At 49.2% G+C, this 16181-nt stretch overlaps 2 protein-coding genes across 3 annotated transcripts in view; both read left to right on the top strand.

Moving 5' to 3' along the window:
• Window positions 1–10361, top strand: part of LOC6495788 — a 43478-nt gene extending 33117 nt beyond the window's left edge. The window contains exons 2-9 of one of the 2 annotated variants that reach the window (XR_001408705.2): window positions 2686–4357; window positions 4415–4609; window positions 5310–5475; window positions 5576–5729; window positions 6375–6520; window positions 6579–6792; window positions 7547–7815; window positions 8122–8261. Coding sequence is in view for 1 of the 2 variants with exons in the window: in XM_001959546.4 (XP_001959582.2) it covers window positions 2686–4357; window positions 4415–4609; window positions 5310–5475; window positions 5576–5729; window positions 6375–6520; window positions 6579–6792; window positions 8122–10178 (4604 nt within the window). In the remaining variant the exon portion in view is untranslated. Of the gene's footprint in view, window positions 1–2685; window positions 4358–4414; window positions 4610–5309; window positions 5476–5575; window positions 5730–6374; window positions 6521–6578; window positions 6793–7546; window positions 7816–8121 lie in introns of both variants that reach the window. The other variant, XM_001959546.4, reaches the window with a different exon arrangement.
• A 752-nt stretch (window positions 10362–11113) lies between these two features.
• On the top strand, window positions 11114–13447 carry LOC116654683 (the record flags this gene model as incomplete). Its single annotated transcript, XM_032450195.2, has 1 exon — window positions 11114–13447. A coding segment is annotated over one exon (2151 nt), but the record flags the coding sequence as incomplete, so codon positions are not given.
• Window positions 13448–16181: the final 2734 nt, after the last annotated feature.

Raw genomic sequence — 16181 nt, forward strand, 5'->3', positions numbered from 1 at the left:
TTGCCGGCTTTAGGACGTTGCACGTCCATGTGGGGAGCGGACACCTGAAGCCGCTGCTAAAAAAAGTTACGACCATACCTGGTAGGTTGGCAGTCTGGTAGTCTGGTCGGCTGGCTGTCTGCCATAAGACACTTTGTCGCCGGGGCATTAAAGGGATTTGGATTTGGAAAATGAAACCAGACGAGGCTTCAACCTCTGAGCCGCGGTCTCCTTCTCGATTTCTGGCCCTGACACCCTTTCAGCTATGCTGGATGGGGGTGGTGGTAGAGCTGGTGGATGTGGAGGTGGAGGTGGGGCGCCCCGGCCATCTACTCCAGTTGCAAATTGCAAAATGACAGTGAGCTTACTTTGCATTGTTTCCCGGCCTGACACGGCGACAGGCCAGAATTTGTTGCCGCCGCGATCGCTGGTCCGAGATAAGCTCCCCAAGCTGGCCAAGACAAGATTTTCCCTCCACAGAGATCGGGGCTGGAATTATGCCGTAAATAGTTTTGGAACGACCACAGCTGTTGGCTTTTAATTAAATGCTTTCTGGCAAGTGGCAGTGATTGCACTTAACATCTTTTCCAGCTAGAGAAATAAATGGGTTAGAATGGTAAAGCCTTTAAGATACGACTATTGGGAGATTCAAATGATTTTCTTTTAGAAACAAAGTGCTGGAACCCCAAGCGGAGAACCTGTCGGCGCGGCCCACGGGCTGGCAATTAAGCAAAACGCTTTGGTGTCTAACTGGGTCAGGCCGGCAGGATGGCAAAGTATCTGCCAGTTTGCATCTATTGGCCACTGGATGTATCTCTGCGTCCGCATCTGTGTCTACTTCTCCGCCAGCTGCCCACGCAAAATAATCAGACAGAATGATGGAAAATTAAATGTACAAATCATGTTTACGACTTGTCGTCAGTCTCCCCGAAAAAAAGACAAAAAGACAGCCGGCACAGCGGCGGTCTGACGGCGCAGTGGGCGTGGCACACACACACCACTCATGCCAACTAATTGTTGTTCGTGGCTTTGGCAAAATGTTGCCCAACATGTTGCATGTGGCACTCACAGCCTTCAGCCAGTCTCCTGCCTACTGGGAGGAAGCGTCGGGAGAAGCCCCCGAGTCACATTGACACCATTTGCAATTAGAGGAAAAAGTGCCCCGTCGGCTTCTGTTGCATTTGAGGATGCATCGGTGGTAGTATGCTAATGCCTGAATCTGGCTAAGCAAAAAAACAAAAAAATCTAAATAGCTGGAAACCAGCTTGGCCAATTCGAGCCATCCGCCCGGTAGCTGCGACGTGGGCCGCAGTTTTGTCTTAAAAAGTTAATTGCCTGATTTGCCCAGCCTCGGCTCCTGCGGGAAGTGAGATGTATGGGCTGTTAGGTTGTTAGCCAAATGTGCTAAGAGATAATCACATAAGCCATGGCCTTAATGAAGTCGGAAAAGAAAGACTCGAAGCGGCAGTGACTCGTTGCAAAATGCAAATGATTTCCCTCTTTGTCTCCTTCTTTATTTTTAGAGTTTACGATCTTGGGCTTAAACAGAAAATTACCCAGAACCGGAAATAGAAGGGGGATTACTTATACTCCTATGACAAAAATAAATAAATAAATATTGTGTGGAAAAAATATATTTATTTTTTTCGGTGCTGTATAAGACCAGAACCCCCATCATTAAAATTGCTCGCTTGCACTATTGACTATTGACTGACACGATCTATAATTTATAGATCAAGTCTACCTCTCTATACGTACTACATTGTATATCTGGCTCTGTGTGTGCTCCGATAATGTTATTAAATCCGCAGTTGTGGGCAACTTTTGATTAATTGAACCGTTTGTGAGAAATGATGAGCAAGCTTTGGAATGCTCATGCCAATTGCCGTTGACTCAGGTCGATGTGCTTGCTGCCTCGACTCTTTTTCTGTTGCAAGTTGCTCGTTGGACTTTGGTGTTGCTGTTGCTGTTGCTGTTGCCGATGTTGCTGCTGGCCTGTTGGCCTGCTGCATGTTGCTCGTTGTTGGCTTGCGGTTTTGCCATGTTGCGTTGGCATATCAATTCACATGTCAGGCCGCCAGGCAGGCGAACAGCAGCAACCTACTTATTTATGCAGCAGACCAGGCCAGACTCCAACTCCAACTCCAGCCTGGCTCCATAGCCAGAAGAACACACACTCGCCTGAGTGATGGCCACGTTCTGACTGCGGCTCGTTGGCCATTCACATGCATCCTGGGGCTAAACAACTCAATACATCAGCGTCTCCTGGCCCCGGTTGTGTGCCCCGGTATAAATCATTTTATGCAACAAAATTATGGCAAATATCGCCGGATTACGACCATGTGTGTGTTGTCCAGCCATCAACAAAGCAGCACCTCGAATGGGCTTGCTTGCGCTTGGGGTTCGGGGTCGGATCGTTTTGGTTTCGAGGGCTCCGGGCATTAGACTCCGCCCACAGGCCACGCGATCCTCCGATCCGATCCGATCCTCCAGCTCAGCATAATTCAGGCTTAAATTATCGCCGAAATTAGTCATCAATTGGTGATGAAGCTTGTTTCGATTTCCTGAGCCAGAATTTCCTGGGAAGATGACATAATCATTATGAGTTTTATTGGAACTGGAAGCTTTTAAATAGAGTCTAACATTTAGACCCTTAAAGTGGTATTTCTGAAGTCTAATTGTTCTTAATTTTCTTTGTAATTGCAGGCAGCACCACAGAGCTAGCCCCTTCGCTCCTGGGCATCTACGACACTTTGACGAGCAGCCTCTCAGCGGGGGGAACAGCCTCTTCAGCAGCAGCAGGAGCAGCACACGAATCGAAGGCTTCCAGCAGCGGTAGCTCCACGCCAAAGAGGAGCAACAGCAACAGCTCCACGTGCAGCGGCTCCAGTGTCGCCACCAGCGATGACCAGAGCTACAATCTTGCCGGAGGTGGACAACTGCCACCGGTGGTAGCTGGCCTGCGGGACGAACCGGATGGGGCGCAACTGAGTCGCCTGGTGGTGCAACGCAGTCAGTCCACGCGCCAGGAGCAGCAGCAATATCTCCACGGCAGCAGCAGCAGCCTCGCATCGGGTGGCAGCCGGCGTGGCAGCAACATCCGCATCCTATCGCCCAATGTCCATCGCATAATCACCCACTCGGACGTGCAGCCTGTGGAGGCGGTTTCCAAAGAGGCATTCCAGCAGCAGCTTCCTCCCAAGAGTCCCACCCAAGGACGGTATATAAAAACCAACTCCCCATCTGGGACAACTCCGGCGACCCCCAAGCTGAAGCTCTCCCACATACCGCTGTCGAAGATCACCAACAAGCTGTCCACTCAGTCGGGCAGCGAGCTGGTGGCCACCTTCGACTCCAGCAACGAGTATCTGCATTCCCTGAACTTTCAGGCCGCGGAGAAGCTGAAAGCCCAGGACGAGGATCGCACGCCGACAAACAAGTCCGTTCCGGGAACACCCTTCCACTTCGATGGGCATCCGTTCGCGGCACAGAGGAAGTTGACTTTGCCCAGGTACGATTCCCAGCAAAGCATCAAGCTGATCGAAATGGAGCAGCTGGCGGCCACCAGTGTGCAGTTGCAGCAGGCTCTGCCAGCCACTCCGGGAACTCCAGGAACGCCTGGAACGGCCAGAACTCCAGCTACTCCAAGAACTCCTGCCACTCCAGCTACTCCCGTCACTCCTGCCACTCCGGTCAAGCCCAAAGAGTTCGTTTGCAGTGAGCCCCTGAGTCCCGTGGAGACGGTGGACGCCATTAACTTTGACCTGGTGGCCCAGCACATCGGGAGGTTAACTCTGGCCGACCTGGAAGCTATGGATGAGCCCAGTGCCGAGCTGATCGAGGCCATCAACAAGCCGCTGATCAGCAAGCCCCTTGTCAGGAGCTCCTCCGCCGCCAGTGCCTCCACCATACTCAGCTCTCCACTGCTGACCTATGCCCGCACCAAGAGTCTGGGTGCCAAGGCCAGCACCTTGGGCGGCGGAGTGCCCATAAAGCTGCCAACTGCCGAGCAACTGGCCGAGCTGGAGGAGGCCAACAAGCTATCGGCGGAAAGCCTGGACCGGCTCACGGACATCAAGCCGAAGTTCGCCGCCCGCTTGAGTGAACTGGCTCGACTCAACAGCAGACCCTTGTCCTCCTCCTCCATTTGCTCCACTTCCTCAAGCTCGAGTTCCGGATCAGACCAGTTGCTGAACGGCAAACTGACAGCCACCTCGTATCTGGCCAGTGTGGAGAGCCTGGCGGAGAGTGAGAATGATCTCGGAGACTCCCACCATGCGCATCATCCGCCGGCGATGAGTGTCCTGGAGCGAGCCTGCCTGGAAATAGTCGACTCGGAGCGCAGTTTTGTGGAGGATCTGGGTCAGGTCATCAAGGGGTGAGTGTCCTTTCTATTTATAAAGATGATCTCTTCAATAAGAATGTCTCTCTTTAGCTACCTGCTGGACTGGAAGGAACGGGCCTGCTTGCGCGTCGACGAATTGCAAATACTCTTCGCCAACATTGAAGAGATTTACGAATTCAACTCCGTCCTGCTGCAGCGTCTGGTCAACTCTGGAATGGATCCGGGCAGGATCGCCAGGTGCTTCATAGACCTGTGCGAGGGATTTGATGTGTATACAACCTATTGGTGCGTAAAAAGCGGGCAAGGAATCCCCCAAAATCAAAAAACCTGCAATCTTATCTGAGGGTTTATCTTTAATGGGAATACTCGGAAATACCAAGTCTTATCATGGAAAACATTTAGTCATTATTGTAGTAAATGGACTTTAAAAATGTGTTTAAAATTATCAGAGTACTTCCTCAAGAACAGCCATTCCCTGACCTGGTTGCCTGACTTCTGGCTTAAATCTCCACTCTGGCCATCGCTATTTTAGCGTGTCTGGCTTCATCTTTGATACTTTGTTGCTATGCCTGGGGATCGGGCCAAGAACGGTTACGGCAACCCAAAAAAAAAAAAAAATGGGGGAAAAAACTAGGAAAAACCAATCTCGATAGTTAGTTGGCTAGCAGCATGACACGAAACAACACCAGAGATTGGAGATTTTTTCCTTTTTGCAGTCCAGGCACGGCATGTTCCACTTTAAACACTGACGTTTACCTGGCCACGATGCCAATTTGGGAGACGGGGCTCCGCCGATGGATGCGGTTTGATTTGTCGCCCCCAAATGACACGCGGCATATATCATGCCCATCGTCGGCCATTGAGAGTCCTCCTACTGGCCCCCAATTTGAAATTCAAATGCCTTCCCATGATGAAGACCTAAAGCACATGTCATAAATCCTCCAGTTTGTTTTCTTATTTTTATATTTATGTTTTGGCATTGCAGCACAAGCTACCCGGAAGCCATCTCGCTGCTGACCAAGCTGCTTCAGGCCACGCACACCTACTCCCTGCTGGCCTCCACCCAGAAGCACCTCCAGCACCGGCTGCCCCTCGGCTCCTATCTGCTCAAGCCGGTGCAGCGCATCCTCAAGTACCATCTGTTGCTCGACGTAAGTTTTTTCTTGGAGTGGGTTGGTGGGAAAGTGGCAGAGTGGGAGAGTGGGTGAGCTGACATACTGACGGTTGCCCTTTTTATTTATTTTGATATAGAGCCTCCGCAAGCACTGCGACGTCAAGGAGGTGGCCGAGGCCTATGCCATAATGCGCCAGGTGGCGCACAACATCGACCAGGTGAAGCGCAAGCAGGAGCAGCAGAGTCGCGTCAAGGAGCTGTCCGGCATTCTCGACGGCTGGCTGGGACCAGGTGGGTAGTATTTAAGACTCTTGAAAAGAGAAATTGCTATTATTTTCCTGGGAAATGTTCATAAGGAAATAATGAAATGAAACTCTTAGGAAATTTTCTTTCAGGATTTTAATTATGTTTGATAGTAAATTGATCTGCAAATTGTTTAAGGTATTCCGATCGGATCTTTAAGATCGGATGTAAATTCTGAAAGATATAGCCTTCACAAGGGTCATAGTTGCCATTTCCATGATATCCCAGGACTCATAGGGGGTTCATCAGGAAATTTTGAAAAAAATCGATAAAAAATTGTGTTCCTAGATTTTGATGCAGATTTGCGAAGAATTCATCTACAAATCTTTTAAGGTATTCCGCTTTAAGATAAGATGTAAATTGTCAAAAATATAGTCTTCACAAGGGGTCATAGTTCCCATTTCCATGATTCATAGGGAGTCCAACAGAAAATTTTGAAAAAAAGCGATGAAAAATTTTGTTCCTAGATTTGGATGCAGATTTACGGAGGAATCTTCTAAAAATCTTTTAAGGTATTCCGCTTAAGGATCCGATGAAAATTGGCCGAGATATGAATTAGGAAGTTCAGGGACCATATACGATTTCTTAATGACTTTAAATAATAACCATATATTTTTAAAATCCTTGTTTCAGAGCTCACTGTTCTGGGTGAACTCCGCCAGGAGGGCCTCCTCATGGAGCAGCACAACAAGCCGCGCCTGGTGCTTCTGTTCGCCACCATGCTGATCATCACCAAGCAGAAGGAGGACGGACGCCTGCAGTTCAAGACTTATATTTCGGTGAGTACGGCTGGCTCTTGGTGTTATCCTTAATTTCTGATTTCCCGAATCTGTGCAGCAAAACAATCTGATGCTGAGCGAACACTTGCCCGGGGAGCCGACTAGCTTCTACGTCATCCCATTCGATGAGCCGCGACACCAAATCAAGCTGACGGCCAGGAATCGTGACCAGAAGCGCGTCTGGACGCAGCACATCAAAGGTGTCATGCTGGAGAAGCTAGACATTCCACTTCGCGCCAAGGAGCTGGTCTTTCAGCTGGGCAACGAGGAAGGTGAGCACTACTCCCCACTTGGCCAAGACAGTCTGCGTCTAGTGGCCCAGGCTCTAGGGCCCCAGGCGTTTCTTGTTTTCGTTTTTTGCCGTCTTTGTCATGTGGCCAAAAAACACTTAACGATTTGGATTGGGGACTGCACGAGATGATGATGAAGTACTTGGAGTTATGCACATGCGGGTACTTGTTATAGTTGGGTAATGCCTGTCTACTAAGCCTAGACAGAAGGAAAGTCACACTGGCAGAAAGGGATTGTAACTAACATACCATTTAAAAGAGTTCCAAGACACACATTTTTAGCCTCCACGTAGTTTCTTATCCAAGTGTCCCTCCTTACTAACAACCTGTTCAAGGACTCCATCTTTGAGGCCATCTGCATCTTTTCTCCCAGTGCACTTATGATTCGCACGCTCCAGCTGCGACCAAGTGACATAACCGAGTGGCAGCCGCGACTTTGCTAGCCTTTCGCCAAAATCGTGCCACATCTGTCGACGCCTCGCCGAAGGAGGTTGATTTATTACTCCGGTCCCTCGATGTAGGCGCATTTTAATTGCAAAACCCCCTGGCATCCATTGATCGTTAAGTGTTTTTTCCTCAAAAACTCTACTTTGTTTTGAGGCCACTCTAATCCCGATCCCGATCCCCTCCATGTGCTTAGTGGTGTCCTACTTAGTACTAATTGAATCTAAATGTTGAAAGCTGTCGAATTATCTAACTCTACTCTACGATATATGCTATATGTTTACCGTTGTAGTACTACCAGTGATGCATTCTAAAACTAAACTCCCCAAAACCAAGAAACGAAAAACCTAGTGTTTAAGGCGTTCTAAGGCTAAAACCCCACACCCAGAGACTGAAACCGATCTATTTACAAACCAAAAACAATTATTATTATAATATAAAATACAAATCAATCGGACAGAATAATAATAATCAAAAAAGGGCTGTAGACATCCTAATTGTTAAACATCCTAATCGTAATCGTAGTATTCGTAAATGTAACTCTGGTAACCGGAGAGCCTAGTAAGTATTGCCAGAATCGTATTTGGTTTGTTAGCTTTAATTGGCCTGAACTAATCCTGGGGTGGGGCTCTATGTTTGTGCATGCATCCTAATCCACATTGTACTCGTACAGTAAACCAATCTCACCCAAAAAAAAAGTAACGAACTAACAACCGACTGCATGTGCTGCTGTTTTCTGGTAAACTTAGAATGCATTCTCACTGGTGTTTTGATATAGTCCACCTCCTCCAGCTCACCCATCCGCTTATCATCCCATCCCTCAAGGATCAAGTACTAGTTTCACTAATTTGTTATCCTTAAACGCAGATCGCACGCCTGATCGCAGCACCTGGAAGTGGAGTCTCCACTCGGGCAGCAACTCCACGCCAACGTACTTGGAACGCCGAAATGCCTGTCGGCGGAGTGAGATCCGCCAGCGCAACTCCAAGTTCAAGCGGAAGACGGTGACCAATTCCAGCTCATTTGACAGCTTCAACGAGTCCCTGGAAACGGCGGAGGAGGACTCCCCGCAGGCCAAGCCCACAAAACCACTGGCCAGGAACAATAGTTTGGATGACACGGCGCTGCAGAAGCTGGCGGCTGCCATGAGATATCGGAAGCGAGATCCTGGCATCAAGGAGGAGTCCAAGTCACCGGTGAAGAGTCCATGCAAGTGCGATTCTGGGGCCAAGACGGATCAGGACGGCTGTGCCTGTATCCTGCGGGACCAGCGCAGTCGCAGTGCCAAGTCGCACTCGCCGGTCTTCAGCTACAAGGCGCTCAAGGAGCGCAGCAAGTCAGTGCCCCGCATCGGAGGCTTCAGTCTGGACGAGGAGGAGCAGGACGAGGACAGTGCCGCCTCCTTGCGCGGCAGCAAGCCCGATCTCAGCGAGCGCAAGACCAAGGGCAAGGGCTTCTTCGAGGTGAAGCAGTACAACCACAAGACGATGCCCAAGAGGATAGCCACCATCAAGAAGCAGCGGAGCAGCACCAACACCAAGAGCCTCTCCAAGTTCTACATGGATCTCAGTGAGTTCGACAGCAGCAGCTCCACGGTGCTCAAGATAACCGAGTCCACGGAGGAACTCCGCCCAGAAGAGGAAGTGGAACTGGCCCAGGAGGCCTCTACCCTGGATGATGTGCCCAGGACTGAGTTTGGTGAACAGGATCCGGAGACGGAGCTGCTTTCGCCTGCCGAGAAGTCGAAAAGGGATGCCCAAATAGTCCTGGACTTGCTTAAGAATAACAAGGAGTTCGAAAGGATATACAATAAGACGCAAAAGAGGCGCGAAAGTCCTGTGAGTCCTGTGCAGGACCTGAGTCGGCCGCCAGCATTTGTTCCCCCTCCGAGACCGCCTTCAAGATCTCCACCGCCCCTGGAATCGGATGACCAGGCCAACCGAAGAGTCGAGGACTCCGTGGACTCTGTGCAGGATGAACCCATCTATGAGACTCTGCTGCGTAATGTCCATGTCCCTTACAAGTTCTCGCCAGTCCTTGGACGTGCCAAGTCCTCCCAGTTGCTGAAGAAACGATCGAAGACCACGCCCACTGCCCCCAGGCCGGAGTCGGACTACGTAACCTTGGTGTACTCTCCGGAGGGAGTTCTCCAGCGTGTAGGCGAGGACGCAGTGCAGCGGGATAGTTGCAGCTCCTCCGGCACATCCACTTCCTCCACTGGATCTGGTTCGACTCTGAAACGAGACAGCCAGAGCACTGTGATCAACATGTCCCTGGAGGGATCGGGAAAGAGTCTAGTTACCGGGTCGGAGAGCTCTCTGCTGCCGCGAGCTCTGAAGTCCTTGGACATGTCCTTTGGTCGATCCAACCGTCCACCGGAGCGCAGAGTTTCCGATGTGAGCGAAATGTGCCGGCAGAGCGTTTTGCATCGCCAGGGAAGCGAGGCTTTGGGCGAGCGGATGGCCCACGTGGATTATGCTGATCCCAAGGCCCTATTTGGTGTCCTGGGGGTCCTGTCAGCTCATTCCGAGCGGGACTCATTCTTCTCGCTGACTTCTTCTTCCAGCGACAGCATGTGCGAGCACCAAAGGAAGCAGAAGTCCAACGGGGAGAAATCATCCTCCTCCTCCACGGGAGGAACTTTTGAGTATGAGCAGCAGGTGGAGGACAGTCTGGAGAACGATTTCCGGGACTCGGCCATCTACAGCGATGACAACGACAAGCGGTCCGGGGAGTATGACCTGCACCTGCGACGACCCAGCAGTCCTCCTCCGCCTCCACCTCTCGGGCCACGTCCTGCTCCGGAAATCGCCCCAAAGCCGCCCAAGGATTTTGTCAGCCAACAGTCCCGTCCCGGAGTCATCGTCTGCCAGTCGGCCTCCAGGAGCTGGGTGCTCCAGCAGATCGAGAACTTTAACAAGTAGATGATATGCCCATTTTTCCTAGAGTTTGGAGCCAGTTCGGATCACGCCATAAACACAATTCCTTTGTAATATGTACTGTAAATATTTTAAAGAGCACACTTCTTATGCAATGCTAATATTAGATACAATTAGTCGACTGTTTTATATTTAGAGTCATTTTAATAAAATTTATAATCAATTAAAGTCAAGAGTTTCGAGAGGATGGCAAGAGTTTCAGAGTATTACTCGAATACTTCATTTTAAGGACCCTTGGTTCATGTCTGAACTAAGTTATCCTTTTGTCAGGATAAAAAAAAGCTTTTAGGATGTGTTTTGAAAGTTTTAGGAGCTTTATTTTATGGCATTTCTGTTATACTGTTATACTTAAGAGGCTCTGAAGTATGCAACTAAAAATAGAAAATATTTGAGCTGAAAAGTATGCAGTTATGAAAGAAAATGGGAATTGTAGTTGTAGTACTACCAGTGATGCATTCTAAAACTAAACTCCCCAAAACCAAGAAACGAAAAACCTAGTGTTTAAGGCGTTCTAAGGCTAAAACCCCACACCCAGAGACTGAAACCGATCTATTTACAAACCAAAAACAATTATTATTATAATATAAAATACAAATCAATCGGACAGAATAATAATAATCAAAAAAGGGCTGTAGACATCCTAATTGTTAAACATCCTAATCGTAATCGTAGTATTCGTAAATGTAACTCTGGTAACCGGAGAGCCTAGTAAGTATTGCCAGAATCGTATTTGGTTTGTTAGCTTTAATTGGCCTGAACTAATCCTGGGGTGGGGCTCTATGTTTGTGCATGCATCCTAATCCACATTGTACTCGTACAGTAAACCAATCTCACCCAAAAAAAAAGTAACGAACTAACAACCGACTGCATGTGCTGCTGTTTTCTGGTAAACTTAGAATGCATTCTCACTGGTGTTTTGATATAGTCCACCTCCTCCAGCTCACCCATCCGCTTATCATCCCATCCCTCAAGGATCAAGTACTAGTTTCACTAATTTGTTATCCTTAAACGCAGATCGCACGCCTGATCGCAGCACCTGGAAGTGGAGTCTCCACTCGGGCAGCAACTCCACGCCAACGTACTTGGAACGCCGAAATGCCTGTCGGCGGAGTGAGATCCGCCAGCGCAACTCCAAGTTCAAGCGGAAGACGGTGACCAATTCCAGCTCATTTGACAGCTTCAACGAGTCCCTGGAAACGGCGGAGGAGGACTCCCCGCAGGCCAAGCCCACAAAACCACTGGCCAGGAACAATAGTTTGGATGACACGGCGCTGCAGAAGCTGGCGGCTGCCATGAGATATCGGAAGCGAGATCCTGGCATCAAGGAGGAGTCCAAGTCACCGGTGAAGAGTCCATGCAAGTGCGATTCTGGGGCCAAGACGGATCAGGACGGCTGTGCCTGTATCCTGCGGGACCAGCGCAGTCGCAGTGCCAAGTCGCACTCGCCGGTCTTCAGCTACAAGGCGCTCAAGGAGCGCAGCAAGTCAGTGCCCCGCATCGGAGGCTTCAGTCTGGACGAGGAGGAGCAGGACGAGGACAGTGCCGCCTCCTTGCGCGGCAGCAAGCCCGATCTCAGCGAGCGCAAGACCAAGGGCAAGGGCTTCTTCGAGGTGAAGCAGTACAACCACAAGACGATGCCCAAGAGGATAGCCACCATCAAGAAGCAGCGGAGCAGCACCAACACCAAGAGCCTCTCCAAGTTCTACATGGATCTCAGTGAGTTCGACAGCAGCAGCTCCACGGTGCTCAAGATAACCGAGTCCACGGAGGAACTCCGCCCAGAAGAGGAAGTGGAACTGGCCCAGGAGGCCTCTACCCTGGATGATGTGCCCAGGACTGAGTTTGGTGAACAGGATCCGGAGACGGAGCTGCTTTCGCCTGCCGAGAAGTCGAAAAGGGATGCCCAAATAGTCCTGGACTTGCTTAAGAATAACAAGGAGTTCGAAAGGATATACAATAAGACGCAAAAGAGGCGCGAAAGTCCTGTGAGTCCTGTGCAGGACCTGAGTCGGCCGCCAGCATTTGTTCCCCCTCCGAGACCGCCTTCAAGATCTCCACCGCCCCTGGAATCGGATGACCAGGCCAACCGAAGAGTCGAGGACTCCGTGGACTCTGTGCAGGATGAACCCATCTATGAGACTCTGCTGCGTAATGTCCATGTCCCTTACAAGTTCTCGCCAGTCCTTGGACGTGCCAAGTCCTCCCAGTTGCTGAAGAAACGATCGAAGACCACGCCCACTGCCCCCAGGCCGGAGTCGGACTACGTAACCTTGGTGTACTCTCCGGAGGGAGTTCTCCAGCGTGTAGGCGAGGACGCAGTGCAGCGGGATAGTTGCAGCTCCTCCGGCACATCCACTTCCTCCACTGGATCTGGTTCGACTCTGAAACGAGACAGCCAGAGCACTGTGATCAACATGTCCCTGGAGGGATCGGGAAAGAGTCTAGTTACCGGGTCGGAGAGCTCTCTGCTGCCGCGAGCTCTGAAGTCCTTGGACATGTCCTTTGGTCGATCCAACCGTCCACCGGAGCGCAGAGTTTCCGATGTGAGCGAAATGTGCCGGCAGAGCGTTTTGCATCGCCAGGGAAGCGAGGCTTTGGGCGAGCGGATGGCCCACGTGGATTATGCTGATCCCAAGGCCCTATTTGGTGTCCTGGGGGTCCTGTCAGCTCATTCCGAGCGGGACTCATTCTTCTCGCTGACTTCTTCTTCCAGCGACAGCATGTGCGAGCACCAAAGGAAGCAGAAGTCCAACGGGGAGAAATCATCCTCCTCCTCCACGGGAGGAACTTTTGAGTATGAGCAGCAGGTGGAGGACAGTCTGGAGAACGATTTCCGGGACTCGGCCATCTACAGCGATGACAACGACAAGCGGTCCGGGGAGTATGACCTGCACCTGCGACGACCCAGCAGTCCTCCTCCGCCTCCACCTCTCGGGCCACGTCCTGCTCCGGAAATCGCCCCAAAGCCGCCCAAGGATTTTGTCAGCCAACAGTCCCGTCCCGGAGTCATCGTCTGCCAGTCGGCCTCCAGGAGCTGGGTGCTCCAGCAGATCGAGAACTTTAACAAGTAGATGATATGCCCATTTTTCCTAGAGTTTGGAGCCAGTTCGGATCACGCCATAAACACAATTCCTTTGTAATATGTACTGTAAATATTTTAAAGAGCACACTTCTTATGCAATGCTAATATTAGATACAATTAGTCGACTGTTTTATATTTAGAGTCATTTTAATAAAATTTATAATCAATTAAAGTCAAGAGTTTCGAGAGGATGGCAAGAGTTTCAGAGTATTACTCGAATACTTCATTTTAAGGACCCTTGGTTCATGTCTGAACTAAGTTATCCTTTTGTCAGGATAAAAAAAAGCTTTTAGGATGTGTTTTGAAAGTTTTAGGAGCTTTATTTTATGGCATTTCTGTTATACTGTTATACTTAAGAGGCTCTGAAGTATGCAACTAAAAATAGAAAATATTTGAGCTGAAAAGTATGCAGTTATGAAAGAAAATGGGAATAAATTGATTTTATTTAGAATATAGTAATGAAAGTTCCAAAATATTCAACAAACTAGTGAATAAAGTTTTCTTAAAGTGTTGTTCTTTTGGCATGATTGGGTTGCAGTTTTTATTTTTGACAATTAATATAGTTAGCTGTCAGAGTTTCAACTCTTAAGCCCCAATTTCAATCATTATTTTTATTTAATCTCTCAAAAATGTCGCCTTTGCAGTGATGTCAGTTTATTTAAATGGAAATGCCATTAACTCTAGTGTATTATGTCTCATTTATTCATTGAGCGGCGTCGAACCGAAAATTCACCCATTCGGGGACGTTGATGGAAAGTGAGGGAATATTATACATTGCAGAGCCTTCAGTATTCCCCCGCGTAATCCTTTTTTTCCGGGACCGCGGCCGGGGACGGGTCCGGGTCCAGCACTGTTACGGAACTGAATTGCGGAAAATAGCCGTGCAGTTGCCGTTCAACTGATTATGCAAACGTTAATCTATTCCCCTGGGGTGCCGCCATCATTGAACAATGACGGAAATCAGTCGCCATCCGTCTGGCATTCCTTCTGTCCGTGTGTCCGTGTGTCCGTGTGTCCATCTGTCCGTTACACGGTGGGCGTCAGTCAACGTAATCTGGTGGAAAATGAAATGCAAGCGCCGACCCACATATCCGTACACCGCCAGTGTCAATATTGTGTGTGCGTCGTCCGGCAGTCCGGAATAAAAATGCGGACGGAAAAAAAATCAAAATTGAAGAGTCCACGTACATTTTCATTTGCATAATTCATGAGCCAAATGAACCACTGACCATTTCCCTGGCGACTACACACAAGTTTCAACTTATTAACGTCCCTGGTCAAGTCGAAATTAAGCGATAATTTCAAAGGACCTCAAACTTGTGGTCAAACTCTGGCGGTTAGGAGCCGTCCTTGGTGTAGTGCCGTGTCGGTTGCAACAGAGTTGCATGCACTTTATGGCACCGGACAGGATGCGTAGGTGGCAGAGACCACTCGGGTTCACAGACTATTTGACGGCATGGGGGCAAGGTCACCAGCCAGTCTGGGGCGTAGCCAAACACTACCAGTTTCCCCCCTCCCCCTCAAATCATCCCCAGTGAGCCCTCTGGCCATTCTGCAAGGACAGAGGGAGTTGCAGGATCCCCGAGCATTTTGCCAATCGTGCGCTGACTGCATTATGTAGCTGCCACAGTCGAGTTTCTGCCCCCATTGGCATAAAGGTTGCCCTTCAGTGTTTCACTGACAGCATGGAGCTCACTGGGCTCACCTGCCATCCTGGCATCCAGCCATCCTGCCATCTTGCCATCCTACCACCTGCTATCCTAAAACCAAAACACCCCCACCCGCACCCGCACACACTCAAAACGAAAAACACACACTGTGAATTTCAATTTCTTTGACACGTTTTTGTTGGTATTCGTTTGCAAAACGCTCAACAAGTGCCAGGATGCTGAGCAGTTGAGCTTGAGCAACTACAGCGAGCAGGCCCGAGTTAGATACAGAGAGAGAAAGTCTTAGAGGTTCTAGTATTTAATTTATATAATGTCTTTAGATGTCCGATTGTCAGATAGCTCACTTTCAAATAGTGTTTTATTTCAGGAGATTTTAAAGATAATTCTTTGGATCCTTTATTCTAAAAAAGAGAAACCTCTCCACTTTCCTAACCAATTAGAACCTGAGCAAATATTTCCTTATAAATTTATCCCGACTTTTATTATTAATAAGCTAATGGGTTTCATTTGTTTACCTATCTTTTTTCTATTCCCTGACTTGCCCCCCAATTAAAATAGAATTCGTGTTCGGAGTAAACTTGTTGATTTAGGAGCATAGAGACCGAGGGCGCAAATTTGAAAAGTGTACGAGCAGATAGAGAATGTAACAGACAAGCTTTGACTTTTATGTCCCTCAAACCTCACCAAACCTCAAACCTCACCAAAAATGGCATCAACCCCCTTGACCCTCCCGTTCCGACACCCCATCTGATGCCACTGTCCTTGCCGCCGCCTTCTCCTGCTCGTCTTCTTCTGGGGAAAACTTTAGCAAATTGCCATTTTGGCATTTAGCAGGAGCAGAAAAGGAAGAAAACCGAAAAGCAAAATACGAGCAAGGATCCCCCGCTGCCCGCCAAACAATTTTCTTACATTTGAGAGATTATTTTGTCGTGGTCCTTTCACATTTCGCATTTAATTCCGTCTCCTCGAACATTATTCTACGCCTCCCCCACCGCCCAAAAAATAAAATAAAAACCGCCTCCTCCTGGTCGAAGGTCGTCGTGGGCTGCAATCGAAATTCCGCTTGTAATTTACATGCCGCGAGTGCCACTCCCCCGTCCTGCTCTGTTCAATGTTTGGGCATTTTCGGTTCGTTTTGGGTGACTTTTTGCGGGCACCCGCCGTTGCTGCCTGCTTTTCGGAAATAAACAATACCCATCTCCGAACGAACAACTTCCTGTTTCCTCGACTGCCATG

Source organism: Drosophila ananassae, chromosome 3L, assembly GCF_017639315.1.
Source record: "Drosophila ananassae strain 14024-0371.13 chromosome 3L, ASM1763931v2, whole genome shotgun sequence".
Lineage (NCBI taxonomy): Eukaryota > Metazoa > Arthropoda > Insecta > Diptera > Drosophilidae > Drosophila > Drosophila ananassae.